This window comes from Mandrillus leucophaeus, unplaced genomic scaffold (assembly GCF_000951045.1).
Source record: "Mandrillus leucophaeus isolate KB7577 unplaced genomic scaffold, Mleu.le_1.0 Scaffold49, whole genome shotgun sequence".
Lineage (NCBI taxonomy): Eukaryota > Metazoa > Chordata > Mammalia > Primates > Cercopithecidae > Mandrillus > Mandrillus leucophaeus.
Genome location: NW_012105253.1, coordinates 3,036,872 through 3,058,807, shown reverse-complemented (window position 1 = coordinate 3,058,807; position 21,936 = coordinate 3,036,872). Strand labels below are relative to the sequence as shown.

General features: G+C 39.5%; 1 protein-coding gene across 1 annotated transcript in view; it reads left to right on the top strand.

Moving 5' to 3' along the window:
- UBN2 (ubinuclein 2) overlaps nt 1-19,267 on the top strand; it is a 79,326-nt gene extending 60,059 nt beyond the window's left edge. Inside the window, exons 16-19 of the mRNA XM_011995502.1 lie at nt 124-1,674; nt 10,460-10,691; nt 11,115-11,207; nt 14,974-19,267. Coding sequence (XP_011850892.1) covers nt 124-1,674; nt 10,460-10,691; nt 11,115-11,207; nt 14,974-15,023 — 1,926 coding nt within the window. The 3' untranslated portion in view covers nt 15,024-19,267. The remainder of the gene's footprint in view (nt 1-123; nt 1,675-10,459; nt 10,692-11,114; nt 11,208-14,973) is intronic.
- Nucleotides 19,268-21,936: the final 2,669 nt, after the last annotated feature.

The window sequence follows — 21,936 nt, the reverse complement described above, 5'->3', positions numbered from 1 at the left end:
TCTCTAAACATTTCCAGTAGAAAAACAATTTTAATTGTCATGAAAATCTCTTAGTTATTTAAAATTAACTTTGTAATTTTTTATTCACCATTTCTATTTTTTTCATATGATGCTTTACATTAGGAGTATAGTCCAAAAAAGGACCAGAAAACTCCGGCATCCCTGGTGGCTTCAGTTAGCGGTCCTCCAACGAGCTCCAGCACAACTGCCGTTGCTGCAGCCAGCTCTAGCTCTGCACCAGCCCAAGAAACCATCTGCCTCGACGACTCACTAGATGAAGACCTTTCTTTCCATTCACCTTCACTGGATCTTGTTTCTGAAGCTTTAGCGGTTATCAACAGCGGGAACAAGGGCCCTCCTGTTGGCTCAAGGATAAGCATGCCAACCACAAAGCCTCGTCCAGGACTGAGAGAAGAAAAATTAGCTAGTATCATGAGTAAGCTGCCACTGGCTACTCCCAAAAAACTAGATTCTACTCAGCCTACACATTCTTCAAGTCTTATTGCTGGTCACACAGGGCCAGTACCAAAGAAACCCCAGGATTTAGCTCATACTGGCATCTCTTCAGGCCTTATTGCTGGTTCTTCCATTCAGAACCCTAAAGTTTCTTTAGAACCTTTGCCAGCCAGGCTACTTCAACAAGGACTTCAGAGGTCAAGCCAGATTCACGCTTCTTCCTCTTTACAGACCCACGTCTCCTCTTCTTCCCAAGCCCAAATTGCTGCCTCTTCTCATGCTCTGGGAACATCCGAGGCCCAAGATGCTTCTTCATTAACACAAGTAACAAAGGTGCACCAGCATTCAGCTGTCCAGCAGAACTATGTGTCTCCATTACAGGCCACCATCAGTAAATCCCAGACCAACCCTGTGGTGAAGTTAAGTAATAATCCCCAACTCTCCTGTCCCTCCTCGCTTATTAAGACTTCAGATAAGCCACTTATGTACCGCCTTCCTTTATCTACCCCCTCACCTGGAAATGGTTCTCAAGGGTCCCACCCCCTGGTTTCTAGGACAGTACCTAGCACCACTACCTCCAGTAACTATTTAGCCAAGGCTATGGTGTCACAGATCTCCACGCAGGGTTTCAAATCTCCCTTCTCGATGGCTGCCTCCCCAAAACTTGCCGCATCTCCCAAGCCTGCCACATCTCCTAAACCCCTGCCCTCGCCTAAGCCTTCTGCCTCACCCAAGCCCTCTCTGTCAGCTAAGCCTTCAGTATCAACTAAACTTATTTCTAAATCCAACCCGACTCCCAAGCCTACTGTATCCCCAAGTAGTTCCAGTCCAAATGCACTAGTAGCCCAGAGTAGCCACTCCAGCACTAACAACCCGGTCCATAAACAGCCCAGTGGAATGAACATCAGCAGACAGTCTCCCACCTTGAATTTATTGCCCTCTAATCGCACTTCAGGCCTTCCATCTACAAAAAATCTTCAGGCCCCCTCAAAGCTAACAAACTCATCATCCACTGGAACTGTTGGGAAGAATAGCTTGAGTGGAATTGCAATGAATGTACCTGCCAGCAGAGGTAGCAACCTTAACTCAAGCGGAGCTAATAGGACTAGTCTATCTGGGGGAACAGGAAGTGGAACACAGGGTGCTACCAAACCATTGTCTACTCCACATAGACCATCCACTGCCTCAGGGTCTTCAGTGGTAACAGCCAGTGTGCAGGTATGTATGTTCTGTACATCCATGTGATAAACTATAAGATTGCATAGTGTCATCTTTCTTGTAGGTAACTTTAATAAGCTTTTTATGATATGTGGATTGTTCTCAATAGGCTTATTACAGCCTGTGGCCATGGAATATTCCTGATGCTGACATCATAGTGGTAGGCACACTTGTAGATAAAGTATTTGTTGGGATGTGGATTTTTTTTTTTAAACAAAATAACGAAGGTGCACCAGCATTCAGCTGTCCGACAGAACGATGTCTTCATTACAAGCAACCATCACTAAATCAACTTTAAAATTATTTGAAAAAGCACAACTAAAATGCATATTTCAAACTTTATCAAAATTCAGAACAAAGTAGTAACTTAGGAATTTAACATTCACTTAACTCTTCCCTTTTTCTCCTGCCAGCTTTCTTATTTTTAAATCAAATTTTTACATTCCTGTTATTTTTTAATCATTTATCTTCTCAAAATTTTTATTTTGCATTAATTTTATAGTGCTATATAATTTTCTGTGTCAAATTAGTGTCAGTTGTCCTTTTATTCCACAGTTTTCCCATTCATGGATTTTTAGTTTAAACTTATCTCTCAATTAGCTGAGTGCCTCACTCAAGCAATCTTTTTAAGAAGGGTAGCCTGGCGTGGTGGCTCATGCCTCTAATCCCAGCACTTTGGGAGGCCAAGGCAGGAGGAACACTTGAGGTCAGGAGTTCAAGACCAACCTGGCCAACATGGTGAAACCCTGGCTACTAAAAATACAAAAAAATTAGCCAGGCATGGTGACGCATGCCTGTAGTCGCAGCTGTTTGGGAGGCCGAGGCAGGAGAGTCGCTTGAACCCAGGAGGCAGAGATTGCAGTGAATGATATCACGCCATTGCACTCCAGCCTGGGTGACAGAGCGAAACTCCATCTCAAAAAAAAAAATAGTAATAAATTTTAAAAAGGGTAGCATGAATGCTATTTTACCTTAGCTCATGTGCACCTGGTAATTTCTTTCTGTGCTATCACACTTGAGTAGGCATAACCTTCTTGGGGCACTAACTGTTCCACTTCAAATTTTGTAAATACTCTTCCGCTGACTCTTGCTTAGTATTTAGGATTATGGAGAAGTCTGAGACCATTCTCAGACTTTTCTCATTCTCCTTTTGTTCCCTTATCATTAACGTGTTTTCTCTGCCTAGTTTTCATTAGTTGTATACCTAGAACATAATAATAGCATTCCATCTCAGACCTGGTTATTTATTTTAGATCAAGAATATTTTATTGTATTATGTGTCTGATTACTGTTTCTGATGCATTTATCCTAAGTTTTTTGAGAACCCTTTATTATATTTATTTATTTATTTATTTTTAAATTTTTCCCTGAGATGGAGTCTCACTGTGTTGTACAGGCTAGAGGGCAGGGACGCAATCTTGGCTCACTGCAACCTCCGCTTCTTGGGTTCAAGAGATTCTCCTGCCTCAGGCTCCCAAGTAGCTGGAATTACAGGCACCTGCCACCATGCCTGGCTAATTTTTGTATGTTTATTTATTTATTGTTATTTTTTGAGACCAAGTCTCCTCTGTCGCCCAAGCTGGAGTGCAATGGTGTGATCTCGGCGCACTGCAACCTCCACCTCTGGGGTTCAAGCAATTCTCCCTACCTCAGCCTCCTGAGTAGCTGGGATTATAGGCACCCACCACCATGCATAGAGACAGTATTTTGCCATGTTGGCCAGGCTGGTCTTGAACTCCTGACCTCAGGTGATCCACCCACCTCGGCCTCCCAAACTGCTGGGATTACAGGCGTGAGCCACCACACTCGGCCTAACTTTTATATTTTTAGTAGAGTTGGAGTTTCACCATGTTGACTGGGCTGGTCTCAAACTCCTAACCTCAAGTGATCCGCCTGCCTCGGCCTCCCAAAGTGCTGGGATGATAGGCATGAGCCACCACACCCAGCCTATGTTTCGTCTCTCTGTCTTCCATATCATCTTCTGTTATTGTTTTACTCTCTCTGCCACTTCTTTGTATTCTGACACTTTCTCAGATTTGTCCTTTATGTTAATGGTTTAGATTCTTTAACTTTTTTTCCCCTGAAAGTAATTAATATGTGTTCATTGAAGTCAAATTTAGAAAAAAGAAAATAAAAATCACCTATTAATCCAACACTGTTTACGCTTTGTAGGTACTTTTTAAGACTTTTTTCGATAAAATGTGTTTTATATATTTCATTTTATAACTGGCCAAAAAAAAAAATACCATTTTATGATATGCAAGTTCTTAGGTTCTTAAATACTCTTTGAAAACATAACTTTTATTGATTTATGGAATTGCGTTGTCTAAGGAAGTACTCTTTGTACTGCCTCCTATTTATGTGGAACAGCAACATCTAATGAGAAGAGTTTCCCCTTGCTGTATGTCAAGGTTTACTGCTGTTCAATACAGTCTAAGGGTTGATACTCAATATACATTGTGTACATTCAGTATACATATATTCACATCATCATTCTGCCACTGATGTAGGCATAGGAATGACTAGATGTCAGAATTCTAATGTAGAACAAATTCAGCTAACTGGTAATTCATTAATTGAAATCTAGGATTAACTGATGTTTTATGTATGTACATTTACTTTCATCAGAAATAAAATAATAAAAACAAATTGATATTAGGGATTATATGTTAAAATGTATATGGAGATGAATGAATAAAGACCTTCCCTTATGAAAAAAAAGTATGTGGAAGATTGGAGTTAGTCTGCATTACTGTCTATATTATCTTTATTAAAAAATTTACTCTTGTTAAGATTCTTAATTTGATAAAAGGAATAAGTGAAAAGATAGCATAAATGGTAGTTCCCTGCCCCATATCCTCCTCCTAGGGTTAACTACTTTTAACCCTTTCAGCATTTTCTTCTTAGTGTTTTTAAATAAGAATAATAAATGGAAAACTCTTAATTTTATCAATTTTATAAAAATTTGGGGAGTTATTTCTGGAATTAAAAACTCCTTTTTATTTTCATTTGCTTCATTTTCTTTGAACTTAAGATTAAATCTTTCTTCATCCTTTGTCATCTCTACAATCTGTCAGTTCTATTTTGTTCCCAAAGATCTTCCTGTATTTGATCTTTTATCGCAAAAGAACCCCTGTATTGTCTAACAAATAATTGGTTTGTCAGCATGGAGGCTACTTGGCAAAATATGCATTTCTGAAGACTAGCTACTCCCTCCTGGTTTTCTTCCTCTCCCAAATGGCTTTATGATTTGGAGACTGAAGTGTTCCTGTCTTCATATCTGATCTTTTTTTCTTTTTTCTGTCTTACTGGTTTGACTGAAGAAAAGTTTAATAATTCATTAAGGGCATTTCTGCCCCTTGACGAAACTAAAGTTCTTTTTGTTTTAACGTAGCATCTCAGTGAAGTCTTACCAGCTATCTTGTGGCCTCTAGAACCTGTCTATAGCTCTCTAGTACTGAAAACAGATTTCCTATCTATGCGTGTAAAGCATTCACCTTCTGTCTGAAAGGCATCTGTGGGTGTCTACTCATTTGCAGAGTGAAAATGACAGGTCCTTTAACAAATGGCAAAAGGTAAACTCCTTCTGGGTTCAGGTTGTTAGCTCTGCTTGCTTTCTATTTAATAACTTTCCGCACAGGGGTTTCCTCCTGTTTCTTACCCTTCAATTTACTGATTTTCTTTGAATCTTGTCTTTGCCACTTTATAATTCCAAACATCATTCATTCATTAAGCAAATGTTTATTGAATGTTTACTATGTGCCAGGCACTCTTCTAGGTGCTGGGGAAATAGGGATGAACAGCATACTCAGCATTCCTGCTCTCATGGAGCATATAGTCTATGTAGGAAGACAAGCAAAAAATACAAGTTTTATGAAAAAATAAAATTTGTAGGATAATATGATAAAGAGTTATTGCTGCCACCATAAAGAAGGTGAAGAAGGTTTGAGGAGGTAACATTTGATCTGAGAATTGAATGAGCAGAAGCCAGCCATGTGGAGAAAAGAGGGGAAAAATAATTCAGGCCAGAGGGAACACTTGTATGAAGACACTGAGATGGAAAAGAGCCTGAAGTGAAGGCCTGCATGGCTGGACCATGGAGAGAGAGTGGTAGGTGATGAGATCAGAGAGAGACCAGAACCATGTCATGGAGGACCTTGTGAGCCACAGTAAGGACTTTGGATTTTATTCTCTGTGCAGTGGGAAGCTATTGGAGTTTCTTAAGCAGGGGACTGGTATGGTCTGATTTGCATTTCAAAAGGTTACTCTGAGTGTTGTGGGAAATAGGGGATCAGTGCATTCACCAAAGTAGAGTATGTGGTTTAAAAAAAATTTAATTGCAGCCAGTCACAGTGGTCACACCTGTAATCCCAACACTTTGGGAGGCCGAGGTGGGTGGATCACAAGGTCAGGAGAGCAAGGTCATCCTGGCCACCATGGGGAAACCCGTCTCTACTAAAAATGCAAAAATTAGCTGGGTGTGGTGGCATGTGCCTGTAATCCCAGCTACTTGGGAGGCTGAGGCAGGAGAATCACTGGAATCTGGGAGTCGGAGGTTGCAGTGAGCTGAGATCGCGCCACTGCACTCCAGCCTGGCAACAGAGGGAGACACCATCTCAAAAAAAAAAAAAATTAATGCCCATTATGGGAAGAGCAAGGTTTCCCTTCAATGTTTTTTTCCCCTGGGAATAAAATGTAGAGGTCACGGAAACTATTTTTGACTGTGGGGCATAATCCTGAACTATTTAGCTGCTTCATGCTGACTTCTTGTGCATGATCCCAGATTATGTTAACATTGGAATACCCCACTGCTGAAAGGTCTCCATCTTTTAGGTTAGAGAGATTTGCAAATACCCATGTCACATTTAGATATCTGATGCTTCCATTTATATTTATAAACAAAGTGGATATAGAAGTTACTTGAAAGTGTAAAATGTTAGGCAGTTATGGCATAGTATCACTTTTTTATTGCTATATTTGAGTTATTTAATTTTGGAAATTGCCCTGCCTAATTTACATCTTGCTTTTTTTTTTTTTTTTTTGAGACAGGGTCTCGCTCTGTTGCCCAGGCTGGAGTGCAGTGGCGTGGTCTTGGCTCACTGCAGCCTCTGCCTCCAGGGTTCAAGCACTTCTCCTGCCTCAGCCTCCTGAGTACCTGGGATTACAGGCAAGCGCCACCATGCCCGGCTTATTTTTGTATTTTTAGTAGAGACGGTGTTTCACCATGTTGGCCAGGCTGGTCTTGAATTCCTGGCCTCAGGTGATTCACCCACCTCAGCCTCCCAAAGTGCTGAGGTAATAGGAGTGAGCCATAGTGACTGGCCCTCATTTTGCATCTATTTTAATGCTTCAATTGCACTCCTCCAGAAAAGCTTTAAAAGATTCCTTTTATTAACAGTATTTAATGTTCCTCACTAGGGAACTCCAGATGGGGCACACAGCCTTGGAGACTCTTTATCATTCCAAGACTGCAGTAGAATTATGATTAAAAGAAGAAGCAACTCTGGTTAATTTTATTTTTTTCCCGAGATAGGATCTTGCTGTGTCGTGCAGGCTAGAGTACAGTGGCGCAATCTCGGCTCACCGCAACCTCCGCCTCCCAGGTTCAAGCGGTTCTCCTGCCTCAGCCTCCTGAGTAGCTGGGACTACAGACATGTGCCACCACACCTGGCTAATTTTTGTATTGAATTAATTATTGTAATTTCGTATTTTTAGTAGAGACAGAGTTAGTAGAGACCACCATGTTAGTCAGGCTGGTCTCGAATTCCTGATCTCATGATCCACCCACCTTGGCCTCCCAAAGTGCTAGGATTACAGGCGTGAGCCACTGCACTGGCCAACACTGGTTCATTTTTAAGTTGATGCGGGATCTTTTCTATCCTGGTTGCATTAAGATACTATTATCTCTAACTTGGAAATTTTTTTCCTAAATGCACTCACTTTGTATATCGTGGTTGGCACAGTACAGGAAAAGACTGGCAAATAAAAACTGTCAGGTTCAAACATGGAGTGGTGAAGGTTTGTACTTACGTGTAAGAGAAAATTTTGGCAAAAAAGAATGGGTTTGTTGACTATAATGTCATCATTTTATGATACTTGAAAACTAAGATTTCAAGCCTAAGTGACTGGAAAGAATGGAATTCCTTGGTGAAAGCAGTTGACAGAAGATGGGGGAACCCATTGGAGAAGATGATTTCAGCTTTGGATATGTCAAGTTGGTGCTAGATATTCAAGCGGAATTATTCAGTTAACTCTCAGATATACAGGATGGAAACAGATGAGAGGCCAGAACTACGGATATAAATTTCAGTTGTAAAATTTGTTATTTTTATTAACAAATAAAGGAGAACAGGGGAGGGAGGCAGTTAAAGAACCAGAAAGAAGGCCGCTTGTGGATATTCTTCATTTGTTTGTTCAGCAGTGGCATAACCTCTTAAGTGTACAAATATATGTAATGTTACGTGGTGTGTGTGTGTGGAAAGATTGTCTGCATTTTTCTTATACATTAAGAAATACCCCACCAGCAGCAAAAGGACCAAGATTTTTAAAATAATAAGTCCGTAATTAATAATGCTTATTGATACACATAAAACTGGAAAGAGCTAACATTTATTATTTTTAAAATAGTCAACAAATTCCATTTTCCTGATCAAATTTAGATTTAGTGGGACACGGTGGCTCATGCCTATAATCCCAGCACTTTGGGAGGCCAAGGCAGGCAGATCACTTGAGCACAGGAGTTCGAGACCATCCTGGCCAACATGGTGAAACCCCATCTCTACTAAAAATACAAAAATTAGCTGGGCATGGTGGCACATGCCTGTAGTCCCAGCTACTCAGGAGGCCGAGGCAGGAGAATTGCTTGAACCCAGGAGGTGGAGGTTGCAGTGAGCCAAGATTGCAGCACTACACTGCAGCCTGGGCAACAGAGTGAGACTCCCGTCTCAAAAAAAAAAACAAGGAAAACAAAAAAAAAAAGTTAAAGTTTTGACCAGGAAAATTTGGATTTGGTAAAATAAGACTACAAAAGAAATCTCAGAATGACAGAAACTATAATAGATAACATATGATAATGAGAAAATTTGATTGTATCAACTCCCTGTTGGTAAGTAAGTGCACATAGGAAAGAACAATGTTGGCCAGGCATGGTGGCTCATGCCTGTAATCTCAGTGCTTTGGAAGGCCTAGGTGTGAGGATTGCTGGAGCCCAGGAGTTCGAGGCTAACCTGAGCAACGTAGACACCGTCTCTACAAAAACATTTTAAAAAGTTAGCTGGGTCTGGTGGCACACACCTGTAGTCCCAGCTACTTGGGAGGCTGAGGTGGGAGGATCACTTGCACCCAGGAGTTTGAGTCTGCCGTGAGCTACAATTGTGCCACTGCTCTCTAGCCTGGGGAACAGAATGAAACCCCGTCTCTCAAAAAATAATAATCTTTTTAAAAAAAAATCAAAATGGAAAAAATGTAATTGTTGTGTAGAAAACTGTTGAAAGAATTAAACTAGGTATAGGAAGATATTTGCCAGGCGTTCTGGCTCACGTTATAATTCTAGCACTTTGGGAGGCACAGGCAGTGAGGAGATCGCTTGAGCGTAGGAGTTCGAGCCCAGCCTGGGCAACATGGTGAAACCCCGTGTATAATAAATACAAAAAATGTTAGCCAGGTATGGTGGCATGTGCCTGTAGTCTTAGCTACTCGGGAGGCTGAGGTGAGAGGATCACTTGAGCCTCCAGGAGGTTTGAGGTGGCAGTTAGCTGTGATTGCACTGCTATACTCCAGCGTGGGCAACAGGAGACCCTGTCTCAAAAAGGGGGCGGAGTTTGGGCAGGGGGAATATATTTAAGTAAGTTCTCTGTGAAAGCCCATCCAGGTCAGCATATTTCTTATTTATTTTATTTTTTTAAAGTCCTCCCTGCAGTCCAAATATGTTAGCATATTTCTGATTTCAGTGTTTTTATTCGTAAACATGGCGTCAAAGCCCAGGTAGGGGAGTGTGAAAACACTGTCCAGTTTATCTTTTACCTTAAGGAGTGTAATTTCAGAAAAGTAATAAAGTGAAAATCGCTTTCAGGAGTTAAGTGACTAGAACTAAGGAAACTGAAGTCTGTCATTCTGTTTGATAATAAAAGGAAGACAAATTAGATAGTGGCTAGGAGTCGAGGAAGAGCTAGAATAACGGTGTGGTTATAAAAAGAAATAGTAAGTTTCTGTATCTGAGAAGGCAGAGGAAACATGGAAAAGGTGCAGTACTAGATATTTGTACAAGAAAGTTATATACGGTGAGAATTCATGGTGTAAGTCAGGTGGTTAGCTTTGGAGAAGGGCAGGTGAGGCTCATGGCGAGGAAGAATGCCTCGGCCTGGTCTCTAAGCTGATGTGATGACAGTAAAGGATACTGGATAGGGCCCTGAAAGCAGCAGTCTAGAGCAGCCGCTGCAGGAAAGATGATGAGACAAATAGTAAAGTGAGCATTTTCAGAGACCCAGCCAAAATTGCACGGGATTGTTTACTCATGGTTCAGGTATTTGGGCTAGGAGGCAAAAGTGGAGGAGTGCAAGTGTAAGGTTGGGAATTAGTAGATTGAGAGAGTGCGTGAGTGTTCATATAAGTGCCACTAAAATAACAGCGTCTGAGGAAACTACAGTGGTAATGAAGAGCCTGTCTCACAACGTTTCTGTCAGAGCAGATGTAAGGCATAGTCTTGCATCTGTGAGGATATTATAGAAAATAAATCAATTTGGATTACTTTATTTCTTACGTATTTTGACCCCTGGTTTCTGCACAGTCCACAGCAGGAGCATCATTATTGGCTAATGCCTCACCTCTGACTCTCATGACATCACCTTTGTCTGTAACAAATCAAAATGTGACTCCTTTTGGGATGCTGGGTGGCCTTGTTCCAGTGACCATGCCCTTCCCATTTCCCTTGGAGATATTTGGCTTTGGAACGGACACAGCTGGAGTGACAACCACCTCGGGATCTACCTCAGCCGCTTTCCACCATAGCCTAACTCAGAGTAAGTGGGGCTCTTCTATTTGCTTGGGCTGTCTAGCTTGACAGAACAGGAAACCTTATAAATTTATTCTAATTAAGAGTAGTCCAGTTGGAGTTAATGAAGATTATAGTTTTTTCTTAAGAAATGCAGTTTATATGTATATATAGTAAGTAAAATTATTGGACACTGGGGTTTTATATACAGTTTTTAAGCTATCTATACCACATTTCCATCTTAATGAAATTTTTAAGAGGAAGTCAATTGTGTTGGGTTATGTGCATACACATACATTAAAATAAGTAAATTTTTAAAAACGTGCTCTAGTTTTAGAAGGCCTTCAAAGTCAGGTGCTGTGCCGGCATTACATAAATCAGTTTTCATTTTTGAACTAAAAGGGCTCCAATCTGGATTTAAAGATGACTGACAAGTCTGTTTTCCTCTCAGATTTACTCAAGGGTTTACAGCCAGGAGGAGCCCAGCATGCAGCAGCGCTTTCCCACTCACCTCTGCCTGCACACTCACAGCAAGCATTTCACGGTGAGAATGCCGTCTCCTTCTTCCTCTCGTTCTTATTTGTATAGGCTTGTAGATATGGATTATACTTTTCTGAAAACATTGTGAACTGAATCACAAAGGCTGGAAAATGGAAATTTTCATAGACTGAATCCTCATTCCTCATTAGCAACAAATTCCTTTTAAGAGGAAGGAAATAGGTAAACGAGATCTTCTGTAACCTAAAAGCCTTTTTGAAGGTGTTTATTATGTGGAAATGATGACTAATGAGAGGATTCATTAGATGGTTAAAACTTATGTACAGTAATGATAGTTGTTTACATTTATTGAAAGCTTACTAAATGCCACATAGTCTTGTGACAGCTTACATGGATAGCTTAGTCCTTAGATGACGGTCTCCATTTTACAGATCACGAAACTGAATCAAAGAGCTAAGCAACTTGCCCAAGATAATACACAACTTGCCCAGATAACAAATGCTTGATCTGAGATTCACACCCAGGAAGTCTGACTCCATGACCTATATTCTTAGTCATTAAATATCTTGGCATTTTAGCAGAGATGAAATTAATATGATCCTGCCAGGCACAGTGGCTCGCTCTTGTAATCCCAGCACTTTGGGAGGCCAAGGTGGGCAGGTCACTTGAGGTTGGGAGTTTCAAGACCAGCCTAGCCAATATGGTGAAACCCCATCTCTACTAAAAATACAAAAGTTACCTGGGCCTGGTGGCACATGCCTGTAGTCCCAGCTACTCGGGAGGCTGAGGCAGGAGAATTGCTTGAACCCGGGAGGTGGAGGTTGCGGTGAGCCGAGATCACGCCACTGCACTCCAGCCTGGGCAACAGAGTAAGACTGTCTCAGAAAATAAACATTAATATGATCCAAGCTGTATGCATTATGTCCTTGTAGGCAGCCAGATCACTCTGAAATCTGATATTAGGCAGTCAGATTAGGCAGTGTGCCAAACACACTGGGCTCCAGCTTCTCGTTTTCCCCAGCAGTTGACCTCCATAGACGCTGATATCGTTCTGAAGCCCATTTTCAGGATCTTTTAAGCAGAAATAACTGCTCAGCTGCCCGCTTAACTTTGAAAGTTGACTAGGCCTCACTTTTTTTTTTTTTTTTTTTTTTGGCCACTGAATCAAAATGATTTTTGAACCAGTTTACATTAACCACAGTGCAGAGATGGGAACTGAGGAGCAATCTTGAGGCAACAGATTGCCATTAATCCTCCGAAAGAACTAAGTGGTGAGCTGTCCCAGTCTTACCCTTGAGAATGAGCATAAAACCACAGTTATGTAAAATGGGTAACAGAGAGTCGTGGCACAAATGTCAACAATCCCAATCTTCCTGAACTCTGACTAGTTTAAATATCTAAAGAGAATTGCCCTGTGACTAAAGCAGTTCCTCCCTGGGTGTAGACAACTGTTTGGTATAATGAATCCAGCTGAGGGTAGTGTACTCATGAGCAGATTGGCATGTATGTGGCCACCTGCAAGGAATTAAACAAACAGGATTCTCATGGCTCAAAAAGACCCCAGTGTTCGCTCTTACACGAACTATCTTGTTTATCAATGCAGCACTGCTATTCCAGAGGGAGAAAGGAAAGATGACTGTCAGTATTTTCCAAATAACTAAAGTTAAAAAGTTTAAAATTTTTCAACCAGCCTTGGTAGCTCATGCCTGTAATCCCAGCATTTTGGGAAGCCAAGCAGGCAGGTGGCTTGAGTCCAGGAGTTCGAGACCAGCCTGGTCAACATGGTGAAATGCTGTCTCTACAAAAAATTTTCTGGGCATTGTAGTGTGCCCCTGTAGTCCCAGCTACCCGGCAGGCTGAGGTGGGAGGATCACCTGTAGCTGGGAGGTCGAGGCTGCGGTGAGCTCTGATTATGCCACTACACTCCAGTCTGGGTGACAGAGTGAGAGTCTGTCTCCAAAAAAAAAAAGAGTTTAAAATTTTTCCCTTAAGACCCATTTTAAAGTATAAGTCACTGAACTTGAGTATCAGACTTGGATTTTTTGAATTACAGAACTGCCAGTTTGAATAGGTTTAACTTGTTTGAACATCACTTTCTCTTGCTTGTAAACTGGAGACAACAAATGTTTTTAAGGACTTCATATGAGAATTTAATAAAAAATAGTTGATTTAAAGCTTCTAGCATGGCACCTGGTGCATAGGAAGAGCTCAATTAATGTTAATTAATTTTATGTAATGTAAAAGCTCAGTAAAATTTTTCTGTAAAGGGCCAAATAGTAAATATCTTAGGCTTTGCAGTCCATATGGTCTCTGTCGCCACTACTCAACTGACCATTGTAGTGAAAAACAGCCATAAGAAGTATTTAAACAAATGAGTATGACTGTAAATAAAACTTTACATACAAAAGCAAGCAGGGAACCAGATTTGGCCTATGAGCTGTAGTTTGCCAAACCCTGGTCAAATTTGTTCCTTTTTACCTGTGTATTTCTGCCATTCATGCCTCTTCCCTCAGAATAAAAGGTTTCCTTTCCCTGTCCTTTGCTGTCAGACCTGGGTTGTCTTTGAGGCCTCATTTTTCTTGCTAAGACCATGACCTGTTGGAGACTTTCTCCATATTCTGTTGGCTCTCCAGGTCATGGGGCCCTACCCTTGCCCTGGTATCCCCCTTTCCTCTCCTCCTGGCCAGTTTTTGTAGGTAATTTAGTTGAGGATTAAATGCAGTAATCAACAGTTTTTCTGCAAGCATTTAAACAGCAGTGTGTAAAAATAGAAATTATTTTGAGCTGGTCTAGTGGCACACACCAGTAGTCCCACTACTTAGAAGGCTAAGGCAAGAGGGTCGCTTGAGCCCAGGAATTTGAGGCTGTGGGGCGCTATGATCGTATCTGTGCATAGCCACTGCACTCCAGCCTGGAAAACACAGCAAGACTCTCTCTTTAAAAAAGAAACAGTCGGGCGTGGTGGCTCACGCCTGTAATCCCAGCACTTTGGGAGGCCGAGGTGGGCGGATCATGAGGTCAGGAGTTTGAAACCAGCCTGACTAACATGGTGAAACCCCGTCTCTACTAAAAGTACAAAAATTAGCCGGGCATGGTGGTGCGCACCTGTAATCCCAGCTACTCGGGAGGCTGAGATAGGAGAATTGCTTGAACCTGGGAGGCAGAGGTTGCAGTGAGCCGAGATCGCGCCATTGTACTCCAGCCTGAGCAACAGACTAAGACGCCGTCTCAAAAAAAAGAAAAGAAAGAGCATTGTCCCATTAGCAGACTTTCCTGTCACTTAAAGCTAGGTTAGAATGAGCACACAGACTCAGCTGAATGTTTTTCACTACAGATTAAAAGTTTGCTACATTTGTTTACACAATCAGGAATTATGAAATGCTGTGTCCCAGGTTGAAATTTTATTTCACTTACAAAAAAAAAATGAAGTTGACCTGTCTTCTAAAGGAATTGAAAGATGTAGTGGGTCCCTCTGAGGTAGGAATTGTGTCTTCTGGTTCCTTTATAACCCTCTTACAGCATTTGACACAATTGGCTGGGACGTAAATAATAAAAACTTATTGAAATGGTATTTATAGAACACTGAAAACCACAGTCATTTGAAAGAAGAGGATCATTTTTCTTGAGTTTTTATCTCCATGATGTTTTATCAACCTCTATAATGCTATATGGCATGCAAGATATTAAAAGTTATATCTTTTCAGAGATGTCATCCACAAAAGATAAAAGTTAATTGTTCTTTTTGCTTTGTTTTTCTTACCTGGTTTTTTTAACATATGGACCCATACCAATTTAATATCTCTTTTTCTCAGATGGAGGCCAAAGTAAAGGGGACACTAAATTGCCACGGAAATCTCAGTGACTGCTCAGCAAGCAAAGGAGACGAAATGTTTAGTTGACTGATGGAATCTACCTGATGGGAAAGTACTTATGTGGTCATAGGGCTGCTGTTTCTGTCGATGTTTACATTCTCTCGTCCCAAGCACTGTGGTGAGGAGGAAAAAGAAAAGAAAACATTACTTGAGCAAAGCCAGGTGCAGGAGGAAGAAATGCTTTTGTGCAAAGTTAGTGACCTTTGGTCTCTTCTAACGAATGACAAAGTTACCGTATTAATAGACTTGAAAGAGACTCAGTTGTCAAACCCACAGAAATACAAATTTGATTTTTCCCGGGGGAGGAAGAAGGAAGTCAAGAGAATTTGGGTAAACTCCATCCATCCTGGGGGTTGGATCTGAACACTTAATAGACATAATTGCTAATAAAAGGCATTAAAAACTGGAATTAGGCCAGTTTGTCAGGAATAATGATCATGTCTATTTGAGTGGACTGTGTAGCAAATTTGCCACAAAAAATAATAACAATAGTGATTCTATCTCCGATATACAGTAGCTGAAGAAATACCATACCCTCAAAAATCCTGAACAAACTTGAATCTTCTCCAGTGTGTAGCAACTCCCCTAAATCAGTGGACTAAAGATCCTTCAGGAAAGTTATTTTAGCACAGTGATATATATTATTAAATCATCTAGATTTTTAAAAATCAGGAAGTTGAGCCTGTTGCTCTTAAGAGATGAAACCTAGATGTCCCCTTTTTGTAAAAGGGTCAATTTCATCTTCCATTCAGAAGCAGGTACTTAACTCTTTTCTTCAGGTGATTTGTGCATGTAGTATTGACTGGTTAATTCTTATTTCCATTCTTGATGTTAAAATGTGACTGTGTTCACATTTTTCTCTTGAGAAACGGGGATCTTTACAGGGTTATTGCTTTGCTGCTATTAGCCCTTGCAGCAACATAAACTCTTAAGTTTCCCCAATTCATCTAACTTCACAACTTCTCCTTCTGTTCTTTTAGCTAGTGGTCCTTCAGGTGATTATTAGCTATTGGTATAAACAGGTAGAAGTGTACACTATGTTTCTTCATTGGTCATTCAAATGGCATGAATATAGTTTTCGAATTTTTAAGATGGTATTTTAAAGGGAGGAATCACATTAGGATCACAGTCACAATGTATTTTTACTCCTTGTATCCAGTGTAGTGAAATTGTTTGGAGCATTTGAGATCCTAAAGCTTTACTAATATTTACTCAGTGTATTGATATGTGAGTAAATCTGCAGAAAATAAGACTCCTTAGTTATTATAGCTTCCTTATGCAAATAGCATATTCAACACAGGATGTTAAGGGAAAAATTTATGGTTCTCCTTGGATGCATTTGATTTGATTTTTTTTTTTTTTTTTTTTTTGCTGTATTATTCTAGTTTTTTAAGCTCTGTATTTTCAAACTATATCAGAGAATGGTGTAAACTCTAAATGGTATAAGCTTGATCCATTTATAATGACACACTAACCTAAAAAAATCAATAGACTGGTAGTGGCAACATTTCTTGCATATGTGTTTATTACACATTACCCTATACCATTAGATTACTCAATTAAGAGTATTAACCAGGCCCTTTTTCTTTTATACGCAAAAGTCCCAGATATCCTACAGGACTGTGAATAAATAACCACAGATCTGTTTAGATCTGTATGCCTATATTTTGACTTCAAAGTCACATTGGCTTGCTTCCTAGCAAAAAAGTTAATAAATAACTGAAAACTTTAGTTCCAAGAACTTGTTACAGTAAAGGGAAAGGATTATTTCAAAGGAATCACTAATATAATTTCTTGACTCTAAGAATTTAGTTTATCAATAAAACAAATATGGATATAGTATGAACCCCAGTAGATATTTTGGAAGGATACTGGAAGGATGTCGCAGAGAGGTTTGACTTGAATTCAGTATGTCTGATGAAGATTTGCTTGGTTTCAGTTAGGGAAGCTTGCCCAATTTTTTTACTTTTTCAGATGTAGTGGACCTCTTGCTTTTATGAAAATTGAATAAAAAGGTCTTTGCTTAATACTAGGGGAAGTGATGAGATTTTCCTTTGGGAAGGTAACTTGTTTTACTTCTCATACCACAAGAGAAGTCAAAGTGCATATTAATCTCTCTTCCGGAATACTTGTATGTATGTGTGTATGTGTATATATATACACATACACACATATATTCATATAAATGACTAGTTTGAGTCAAAAAATCATTTGAATTTCTTAAAACCATCAATTCTGAATCATGCCATGTGAAGATCCCTGGTGACTCTCATCATTAGAAAAGAACAGGATAATCAGTTCTTTTCCCTGTAACGTTTTATACTAACCAGTAAAAATATCTGAAGGCCCTTGGCTCCAAGAATATAATATGGAGATTCTTCTATGTTCTCTTTAGTCTTGATTCCTTGAGGACTGCTGTCAGATCCCTACTTTAAACCCCCATCTGCACTGACAACTTACATTCATTTCAGTCAGGACCCCTCTTTTATGTTGTATGAATCCGTCAAACATCCTTGTATTTCTGTATAGATAAAGTATGATCAGAGAGTTTCTACATGTAAATACTAATCTATTTCTTTTCTAGATCATAACATTGAAAAAGGTGCCCATACTTTATGGTCACCTGTCTTTACCGTTTTTATTACTAAAAACAAACATATAAATTGGTTATTTTTTAGCACAGAGACTTGTGACTCATACTGTATTTTTGCACTTAAAAATCAAATTATGTTATTTTTTAAAATGGTGAGTCATTGGAAAGGATATCTATAGAGCAACGTGTATTTCTGAAGAGCATTAGCAACATCCAAATGCAAAAATAATCAGCACACATGATTATATCCCACTCATCGGGATTCTTGATTCAGGAAGATTAAGCTGTTTGTTTTCAACTGTTTTATATTTTAAATTGCCTTCACTGATATATAAGCTGTTACTGTACATACAAGTTAATCCTCAGTATTCACAAGCAATAACAGTCAGCAGAGTTGTCCTTGGAGATAGCTGTGCTGAGCCTCAGTTGGAGACTGGGAGCAAAGTGTCAAGCTCATTCAGAGCATCCAGAATAAATGCAAGCAATAATTTCCACTATAAGTCAATTATAATTCTTGTATGCTTTTGAGGTCGGAGGGTAAATGAAATCATGATTTCAAAACAGCCTGAAGGAAAAGGTTTTGGGAAAGGAAATGAGGCTAATTCGTAGTCATAAAATTCTAATACTTTGCGGGAATTGGAAGATGGTGATAGTGCATTCTTTCGTGCCCACCACCCCTCTGATGGATGTTGTTAGCCCAAATTACATTGTTCATATCATGGACATTGAATAGGGTTTATTGAATCACGAAGGTAAGGGGAAGAACCGGGCACATATGTGTTGGAATACTGTGGGTTTGACACCTGGTTGAAAACAACTTATTGGACATGATTTTTAACCCAGGATATTTTTTTCCCAAAGCAGATCTAAATTGTTTACTACCCAGGGTTGGAAAGGGCAGGCACCTCTAATCTAGTCTTTCTCCTCTGGTTGCCCTCTCCCACACCCCTTTCCACCTATACTTGGTTCAAGACATTTTCTGAAACAAAAATTCTACTGTTATTCAAACTGCCATTGGTTATGAGAACTCTGTGTCCTTTGGGATCATCTCTTAGAACTCCAGTGATCTATCATATTTGCTGCTACATTTGTAAAATGAACTTTGCCTGTATTGGTTGACTTTAATCTAATTTACAGTTCTTTATTTCTAGGATGTTCTGTCCTCTAATTTGACTCATGTATAGAATTAGGATACTTTATTTTAGGAGTGTACCATAAAAGCACACTGGTCCCTATGTTGTTTTTATTATTTAGGTGTGGAATTTGTTTGTTTTTTTGTTTTTTGTTTTGTTTTTTTAAAGTTGGAAATAGAAGAATGAGAAAAATCTATAATCAGGCCAAACTTGAGAACTGTCCTGTGCTTCAGCACTGTAATTCTGCTGACCTAATGTTCTCAAAAGGGCACTTTTACTTTCTGTTGTGCATGTATGATTGTTGTTTTTTGCTTTTGGGGGGGCTTTTGTGTTTGTAATAATGAAGCAGAAGAAAAGTGCAGTAGTAGATAAATGACTGATCACAAACATGTTATGCAATTTTATTTTATAAAATTTTAAGGGGAAAAGTTTAACTCTTTGTAAATCATTTCTTAGCTCTGGTAAAATGCTTATATTACTCCTCTAAAACATGCTCAATTCAGGCCTTTGTCTTTGTTAAGTGCCTTTTTTCTTTCTTTTTTCCCCTCTTTTGAAACTGTTGTCAGATTATCTTAAAGTACAGACTGATAAGTCAGGGGATTGAGGAGGAAGAATCTCACACTTGCCAACGTCATGTCATGCTGTAACCCTCTTCCTTTTCTTTCTATGTATATGGATATATATGTAAGATACGTACATTACATATATATAAAACTAGGAGCTGCTGTACCATTGCATCCTTTCCAAATACTCCCCTTTCAATGTTTGCAGAACTTCTGCCTTGTTTATTCCATTGCTTTTAGTTGATTAAAGTGGGTGGATTAGAAAAGTATCTTTTCGGCCTGGCGCGGTGGCTCACACCTGTAATCCCGGCTCTTTAGGGGGCCGAGGCGGGCAGATCACGATGTCAGGAGATCGAGACCATCCTGGCTAATACGGTGAAACCCCGTCTTTACTAAAAATACAAAAAATTAGCCGGGCGTGGTGGCAGGCGCCTGTAGTCCCAGCTACTCGGGAGGCTGAGGCAGGAGAATGACGTGAACCCGGGAGGCAGAAGTTGCAGTGAACTGAGATCATGCCACTGCACTCCAGCCTGGGTGACAGAGCAAGACTCCGTCTCAAATTAAAAAAAAAAAAAAAAAAAAAAAAAGAAAGAAAAGAGAAGTATCTTTTCACAAGAGGCCATCTTTGCCCTTTGAATATCTGCTTGTAGAAGTTGACAGTAACAACACACACACACGTCAGTTACTATAAGTAAAATAAACTTAGTGAATCATTGACTATTCTTGGATGTAACCCACTTTTCTTTGCTCTTTAATCTTGGCATAAGTAATACAGGAGAAAGCATTGGAATAACAAGAGTACCTTACAAGTCACATTGGTAAGGTGCGCTAGATTAAACGTGAGAAGGCTAGTGTTAGAACCATGATATGGTATCTAAATAAGTTTAGAAGGAAGTTAGCAACTTGCAATGTTAAAAATGTATCATATTTTCTTCTGGAAAATGATTTTTGAAGAAATCATATAGCTGCATATCTATCTGTTAAAAGGTTAATAAACTCAGAAGTAGAAAGACTTCAGATGCTGAGGAAAACATTCATATAATCTATAGCATTCTTGAGAGATTTTCCATTTGCTTTTTATTTGCTAGATAATTACATTTGGCTTAATCTGATTTTATTGTTATTTAGATTTCTCCCTTGAGCAAAATAACATAATTTTCAGTATCTGAGATTCATTGATTTCTTGTTGAAAACAAATAGACATGTTAAGGGAGACCAAGTTGAACCATCCCTCAAACCCAGTACTAATATACCTAGTAAGTGCCCCCTTTTCAATACATTCTAATTGGAAAGAAGAGACTAGTGGCTTAAAAGGAAAAAGCAGAAGCTCCTGGTAGTGTTACCTGATAGCAAAACTTGCCAGGCAGTTGGAATTCACAAGTGTTATTCTTGAATGACTAGGGGGAATATCGTTTAACCTTCGTGCCTCAGATTACCCATTAGACAATTGGGTATAATCATATTCACCTACCTCCCAGGGATATCAGAGACTTTACTATTTCAAAAATATTTTGAGTTTTTGTAAAATGTCCTATATAATTAAAAATAGTATTATCATCTTCCTGCAGAGGCTAGAAAATGTTTTCCTTATAATAAGTATAAAAAGCACCCTATGATTTTTAAATTTAAAAATCACTGGAATTTTAATTTAGATACGTATTTGTTATTTAAACATTATCTTTGAAGTGGGATAAAATGTTTAGTTTCAGGTTAACAAGGGAGAGAGATAACACTAAGTTTAAGTAGTTTTTGTTTTGTTTTGTTTTGTTTTTAGCCTTTTACAGTGTTATTGTGATTTTTGTCAAGGTTATGGAGCTAAAGTTAGATAAAGTTATGATGCTTGGTTGTTGGAGTTGATAAATGATCCTGGAAGATTTAACTGCCTCACTTTCCCATCTTCTCAGTCTAATTTCCTTTTATTGCTTGTTTGGGGACGGAGAGTTAAGCTTTTTAACTTTCTAAGAATGAGTAGGATGTCTCCTCATTCTTGCAAATCAGAGATTGTGTACTAATTCCATTAACTGTAGGTGTATCCAGCTCTGCACTGAAGAGGTGAACACTACACACAGCCAGCTGGGTACTCTTGTAGCCATTGCACCTTTGTAATTCATGCTTCTTCAACCCGTGAAAGAGGTGGAGCCATCAGCTGCTCAGGTTGTAAGAAAATGGGAGACGGAAGGCAGGATTCACTTTCTAACTGGGTCGGGGTGGGGAAGGTCAGGGTAGAAGGAAACATGTTTCTCCCAGCTCCCAGGAAGAGACGAAGATCATTTTATCCCACCTTCCATCCCTGCATATTAAGTAGTACTACTACATAGAATTTTCCCATTATCATTGAAAATAGTAACAACAGGAAAAAAAATGGATGCTGCAGGTTTAGTTGGGGAAAATGCTGAGCAATGATTGTTGGAGTGTATGTGTAAATTTAAATTGTAGCACATATTCAGGGTCAGGAAAGGAGAATGTGGGGGATGAGGAACCAATTTTATCAGGTTCAAGTGAGTCAGTAGAAAGCACCAGGTCCAAGCAGGCAAAGCATCTGGTTAATTTCCAGAATTGGGTAAGGTCCATTGACTCTCTAATGATGGGTGTGTGTGTGTGTGTGTGTGTGTGT